Raw genomic sequence first — 6,775 nt, 5'->3', positions numbered from 1 at the left:
AACCTTGCCTTTTCTCTATTGACTTCAGAGTTATATACATAGGTTACATGGGCCATCTTGGGCCTTGGGCTAGACTAGACTATTTGGGCTAAATACAACTTATACACACGTTCTAACAGTTTTCAACCTTTGTTCAGATATGTTCTTCAGTTCTTGTACCTCTGAACATTCCGGAGGCTTCTTTACCTGGCATGTGCCATTGAACAAAGCACAAGATATTATGTTGAGGGCTGAGCCGGTGAACTGATAATGCTTTTGCTTTTGTATACACTATATCCCTTCTTCTCTCTTTACTTCAGGAGCACTACAAGGATCTGAACGAGAGACCTTTCTTTCCCAAACTGATAGAGTACATAACTTCTGGTCCTGTAGTTTGCATGGTATGTATTTGTAAAGAAATTAATATAGCCGCAGCTCTGCACTTTGATCGTTCTTTGCATTTAATTTATTTCTTATTTTGTCCTGCCAGGCCTGGGAGGGTGCAGGTGTTGTTGCATCGGCTCGCAAACTGATAGGAGCTACTAACCCCCTTCAAGCTGAACCAGGGACCTTAAGGGGTGATCTTGCAGTTCAAACAGGAAGGTTGGCATCCACATGTTTTCATGTCTTCGCACTGCATTACATATGTTGCATTTTAGTTGATGTCGCCTCCATGCATAGCCTTTATAAATAAAATTATTATGGGCTCTTGCTTTTCAGGAATGTTATCCACGGAAGTGACAGCCCTGATAATGGCAAGCGTGAAATCGGTAAGTTCAACAACAATTCAGTGTGTCGCTAGCTCACTATTCAGTCATTGTGTTCTGCTCCTGTCGACCCAATAAAGAATTGCAAGACCTGGTACTTCTGATTCCAAATTTAAGTTGTGTTTTGATTCTTCTGAATACTGAATTTAATTGACTTGATTAGAAGGAGATTCGGATTTTTCTTAATGCAAACGTCATCATGTACATAGTGATGTGGCGTGCATATTAGCTTCAAGAATTGGTTTAGCCATGCTATTCTCTACAATATGTAATGATATGAACTCATGTTTACTGTCTTGTTTGTAGCGCTATGGTTCAAAGAAGGCGAGCTCGCTCAGTGGGAATCAGTTCAATCACCCTGGCTTATAGAATGATGCTGGCACATCACTGCATGAGCCTGACACCGGTGCTTACTTGGCCAACTTTGTTCTGCGGGGCCATGTATGAGTTTACTTCTGTCCAGTATAGTAGCCTATCAAGGCTCCAAAATTTTCACCATAGTCCACATGTATGTTCTTTCTACGGTTGTTTGTTATATTGAGCTGGTCTGGAACTCTAACCTTTTTGGTAATTATTAATTCTTGTTGAGAATTTTCTTGTATTCACATGTTAATATTTGGATCAAGAATCAAGGCAATAAAACACCAAGGCATCGAAAACATGTACCGTTTTATTTTACTTACTGTGTAAGCAAGATGTTAATTGCTGTAACTCATGGTTCCTCACTGCATGGTTATCCACTTGAGTGAGTCACTGTTTTTTCCACAAATCTATAGCCAAAATGCCTGCGAGCATAGGAGGTAGTCAAGCTAATTCCCAACCTGCAATATATAAACCAAGAAAAACTATAGGGAAAATTAATTTACTTTTCACAACTGTTACGATCAAGGAGTAGCGTTTACACGCAGGTTCCAAAGATACACTCAAAACAGTCAGCATATTTGAGTTTACACACAAACACAGAAAGAAATACAGCGCATCCTCGAGGCACACACAAAGAAATTTTCAATGAGCTGGTACACTTAGGAGTGAACACACAATGGATAGATAATAGAGTAAAGATTTTATCAGGTGAGTCTTAACTTGATCAGGGTCACCCGTCGGTGGAGGTAAATGGCTCTATATTTCCAGATTCTTGTGCCTTGAAGTATGCATCTACACTTTCCTTAGCTTCCTTCACGAGGGAATCGAGACTCCTGACAGGCTTCATTGTCGTTGCTGCGCCATCATCTTCGCTTGCAAAAACCATGGATATGTCAACAAGAGACATGCTTTCAGAAGCACTGGATAGTGCTTCTGTCAAGCTCTCCAGGTCTTCTTTTAGGTACCTGCCACTGTGTTTCATCATTGATATCACCATCTTACAGGCAAGCTTCATCAGTCTCAGGCAAGGTACCGTCGGAATGCTGTTTTCTGCTACCATGTCCTTGAGCTTATTTGGAAGACTAACTGCATCAACTGCACCAAACTGACTGGCCAAATCTTGATCAGCACTGATGAATGTGTCGCATACCGTCACAAAGAGAGATAACAGGGGTGCGTGGACTTCCTCGTCCTCTTCATTGTCCAACTCATCTACCTCCATGTCCATCTCCACCTCCACCTCACCTTCGTCGTCGCTGTTTTGAGGCTGAATGAAAGAACAGGTTTCGTCCTCCACATTGTGTTGTTGGTTTTCTATGTCAATTTTCTTTTCTAGGAATTCGATCTGGTCTGTTTCTGTTAGTCCATGTGTTTCATCTTTGGTCAATCCACAATGAAGTATCTGTGCAAGCACCTGAAACGGTAAGAACATTTTGGGCTTCAATGGTACGTACTAATAATCAAAGGTAGGATATTCACCACATTTATGCTGTCAATAATCAGAACAAAAATCACGTGGATTACCTTGGGCATTGTATCGGTCATGCCCTTCTTAAGTTTACCGAGAGACTCATCATCTTGTGTATGATGAATACACATTTGCTCCAGGATTTCAGCTGCTCTTACCCTGCATGTATTGTTCTCAGCATCATCTAGAAGTAGTATCTTGATGAGGCTACCAACAATGTCGCCGTTCAGCTGCACTATAATACTTGTATTGCTTCCGCCTTGGATAGATAACTTTGCCAGTGATTCACCTGCCAAGTTTCTGATGGACCTGTCCTTGGTATCATCGACGAAGATGTCTACTAGCATCTTGATGAAAGCTGCTATGTTTTCCGGGTTGTCCATGCGTAGTTGCATGAGAATCCCCATGGCTCCTTTCTGCAGCTTTGCACAGCAAGTGTCACACTCACAGTTGAGAATCCTCTCCATGGTGCTGATTGCCTCCTTGTTGCTCGAGATTTCTTGACGTAGCTTGACCCCAGTCTCTCCAGGAGCAGCCACGAGCCGGAACATGACCTTCAGGGACTCCTCTACTGCGCTAGCGGACCATGCACCACCACTAAATCGGTGGATTATGTCGGAGGTCAGAGGCGCCATGATCTTTGGGATCAGACCTTGGGTCTGGCTCATTATTCTGCAGTTGTTCTCGTGGGTCGCCAGCTTCCGGAGGATGCATAATCCTGTCAGCACCAGCTTCTCGTAGGCCTCCCGGAGACTACTGGCATCGTTGCCCGGTGACGGAAGGCGACTGGCTTGTCGATCCCAATCTTGGTCATGTCTGCGTAGCAGCCGGTCTCTATGGTATGGCTCAATTAGACGGTATTCTTCGAAACTCCCGATCAGGCTACTTATATACTGAATTCCCCCCGGGAATTGCTCCAAATGGATGTCCATAGCTAGGTACGCCACTATCGTTGCGCCGTGGCTCCTGGTTTCTCTGTCAAATGCGCCCCGGGGATCCAGCGTCTGCAACAGTTTCTGTAGTACGGGTGCAGAGGATGCGGATATGTTCAGATTTTTCATCATCATGCGTTGCCCAATGATCTGTGTCCATCGGGTAGCACAATCATCTTCGTCTCCCTTGTCTCTTGCCTCCTTCAGTTTCCTCTCCCCCATGCATATGGCTGTGTACAGCATCTTTACCCCGTAAAGACTCTCAGCACATGAGTTGGACCCGATCATGTCAACAGCATGTGTGACTAGGTTCCTTCCTCTCGCGAACAATGGGTCCTTCTCGCACCCGATCCTTATTTCGTTACAGTATACCAAAACTACTTCAAGTTCATTGTCGTCAACAGGTTCTGGGAGCAGTACCTTAGACAGACCTTTCGTCGCGTGAGATAATAAAAAGAGCTTATAGCAGAAGAGCACCCCTTGGAACAGAGCAAGGTAGTACAAGGTGTCCATTGCCGGCTTCAGGTTTGATTCTCCATCCGAGTTACCCCCGTAATCATGTTGTATCAGACGCCAAATCGATAGCCCTGAGGAGATCCACAACCCAAACCTGTAGATAGCTGCCAGAGGCCATACTGCAATGGCCAACATCAGCATCTGAAACGCCAATGAGACCAATGCTAGCAACAAACGGGCAAAGATGGACAGAATCCCGAGCAAGCCTTCACCAATAGAGTCGAGATCACCCACGAAACCGAACACAACACCGCACGCCCAGCCGCTGCCTGAATCCTTTATAGGGATTAACTTCTCGACCTGATTGACATCAAATATCCTGTTGTAGAGATATGGGCAATATAAGTGAGAAGACACATACTAACGATAGCACCAAATCATTTTGGCGAGAGGAAATTGAGCATCAAATATCTAGGGCTTGTTATAACAAAACAAAAAAAAAGCTACTCCATCCTTCTCAACAATATATTGTAGATTTGTATAAATTTATATAGACAAATATGAGACATCTTTTTTTTTTTGAATGGAGGGAGTACAACTTTACTTTTTTTTTCAACTCATGTACTTGGACTAATGATGACAGAAAAAAGCCTATAGGGCTTGAACCCATATAATCTCTGTGTCACACCGTACCTACACAAAAATTTCACTCAGCCGGAGTCAACACCGCGGGGCCAAGAAGCAAGTGTAGGGGGGCGACGAGCTGGAGTCTATGTTGCATGCGTCTGTGTGTCTGTATGCTTGGGAAGAGCTGGCTCGACAAGACCTACCGCGCCACGCTAATGGGGCGGAGGCTCCATTGTGACCATGAAGCGGATGAGGGAGTTTCCCATCTGCGGGAGGCATGGTGGCCGCGTGCTCCGTCATGAAAAAACTGTTGCCTCTTTGTTCGTATTTTTTACTTCATGGCTCCTACTCTTTTTCACTCGGTGAAGTAGCCCTCAAAGCTCCGGATGCTGTCTAGGGCAATGAACATGGAGCTTACGGATGGGAGGGCCGATGGCCAGCGGTGGAAAGGAGGGTGGGCGGGATCTTGTGGATTTTGGAAGATAAGGAAACAAAAGGAGGAAGAAAAGGAGGAAAGTGAGAAAATCTAGGGAAGGGGCTTTCTATAAAAGAAAACTCTAAAACCCCACATGGGCCGATAGATGGGGGCCATGCCCTGCCACGCCAGCAAATACACACGCCAAATCTACTCCAATGACCATATTATTATACATAGTGTAAGCGTGTTGCAAACTGAGGGCACTCCCAACGTGAGTCTTGTCTGGGCCAACAATTGGTATCAGAGCCTCGTGGTCGGATCTGCTAGTAATGACAGGTCATGACAAAAGAGTTGAGCGAGTATTTCGGTGCCATGGTGCCGGTGTCGATGCAGTACCCGCAGTACATTCGTGATAACTACATGGTGTGGCTGACCACAACGGAGTGGGCGTTCGACTCTAATGAAGTTTGGGAGGTTGTCGATCCCGGCAGCGACAAGTACATGAAGGGCGCGCCAAAGTACCGCAAGGACCCACACACACTCACGACCATCTGCTTGGTGAAGCCGATGGACGTGATGCAGCATCTGATCTCGAAGAAATCTGCAAAGGATGCGTGGGAGACACTCAAGGTGCTAAATCTTGGGCACGAGCGCGTCCGGGAAGTGACCGTACAAACCTTGTAGAAGTACGAGAATCTAGACATGGGAGTAGACGAGACGCTGGACGCCTTCGATTCGAGGGCTGCCACAATGGTCAATGGGACTCACGCGCTCGACGAAAAGCTTGAGGAGATCTCGGTTGTAAGGTATTTCCATCACGTGGTGCCGTCGTGTTACTTGTCTGTTGTTTTGACAATTGAGAAGTGCATTGATCTCAAGACTCTCATGATGGATGATCTCGTTGGAAGGCTGAAGGCTCATGACGAGCCGATGAGATCACCTACGGTGATGCGGTACCAGAAGAGCACGTGATTCTTACCCGTGCCCAATGGCAGGCCATGGTCACCAAAGATAACGGCAATAAGGCATCTGGCAGAAGTGATAAAGAAGTTTCTCGCCCAACGAAAAAGTACATCGCAAGGGAGGACGAGGATGACGCACCGACGAGGAGGAAATTTGATCTGAAGAAAGTAAGATGTCATAACTGCGGTGAGCTCGGTCACTTTAAGGTTGATTGTCGGAAAACACAGAAGAAAAGGGATATTCCTTGGAATGAGATAATGGACCGATGATGCTAATGCTCGAAGTATGCATGTGAGCTGAAGGACGAGGACGAGCTACCTCCTCCATCACCGACTATGGATTTTTGACGCTCATGGATCACGATATACCGTGTGTGGTCACGTGGACAAGCTATGCGATAAAGGTCTCGTCGAGAAGAAACAGATTGACATGTACCCTCGGGAGACCATGTTTCGGGCAAGTGAAGCTTTCGAGCTTGTTCATGGCGATATATGCGGTCCAATTTCACTCGCAACCCCGTCCGGTAATGAGTACTTCATGCTTGTGGTACATGATCACAGTCAATACATGTGGATTATGTTGCTAAAAAGTAAGGATCAAGCTCTACAAGCATTCAATAAAATCATGAAAGCTAGAGAAGTCAAAGCGAGGACGAAGCTAAAGTCCGTACGCATAGATCGCGTAGGTGAATTGCAGCATTCGTGGCCATGGCACGGAGCAAGATGGATAGTAAATGCTTGTCAGGAAAATTCGGAAAATTCTAGGGTGAACCAGTCAACACGACTATCTACTTGCTAAACAT

General features: G+C 45.5%; 1 protein-coding gene across 1 annotated transcript; it reads left to right on the top strand.

Annotated features, from left to right (window-relative positions):
* The first annotated feature begins 270 nt into the window (after positions 1-270).
* LOC124654940 (nucleoside diphosphate kinase 2, chloroplastic-like) lies at positions 271-1,287 on the top strand. The gene is made up of 4 exons (XM_047193912.1): positions 271-380; positions 470-582; positions 700-749; positions 1,053-1,287. The coding sequence occupies exons 1-4, from the start codon at positions 378-380 to the stop codon at positions 1,118-1,120; spliced, it is 234 nt and encodes a 77-aa protein (XP_047049868.1). The 5' UTR covers positions 271-377; the 3' UTR covers positions 1,121-1,287.
* The last annotated feature ends 5,488 nt before the right edge of the window (positions 1,288-6,775 follow it).

Source organism: Lolium rigidum, chromosome 5 (genome assembly GCF_022539505.1).
Source record: "Lolium rigidum isolate FL_2022 chromosome 5, APGP_CSIRO_Lrig_0.1, whole genome shotgun sequence".
Lineage (NCBI taxonomy): Eukaryota > Viridiplantae > Streptophyta > Magnoliopsida > Poales > Poaceae > Lolium > Lolium rigidum.
Note: the sequence above shows the minus strand (reverse complement) of the source record. Positions and strands in the feature narration are given on the sequence as shown.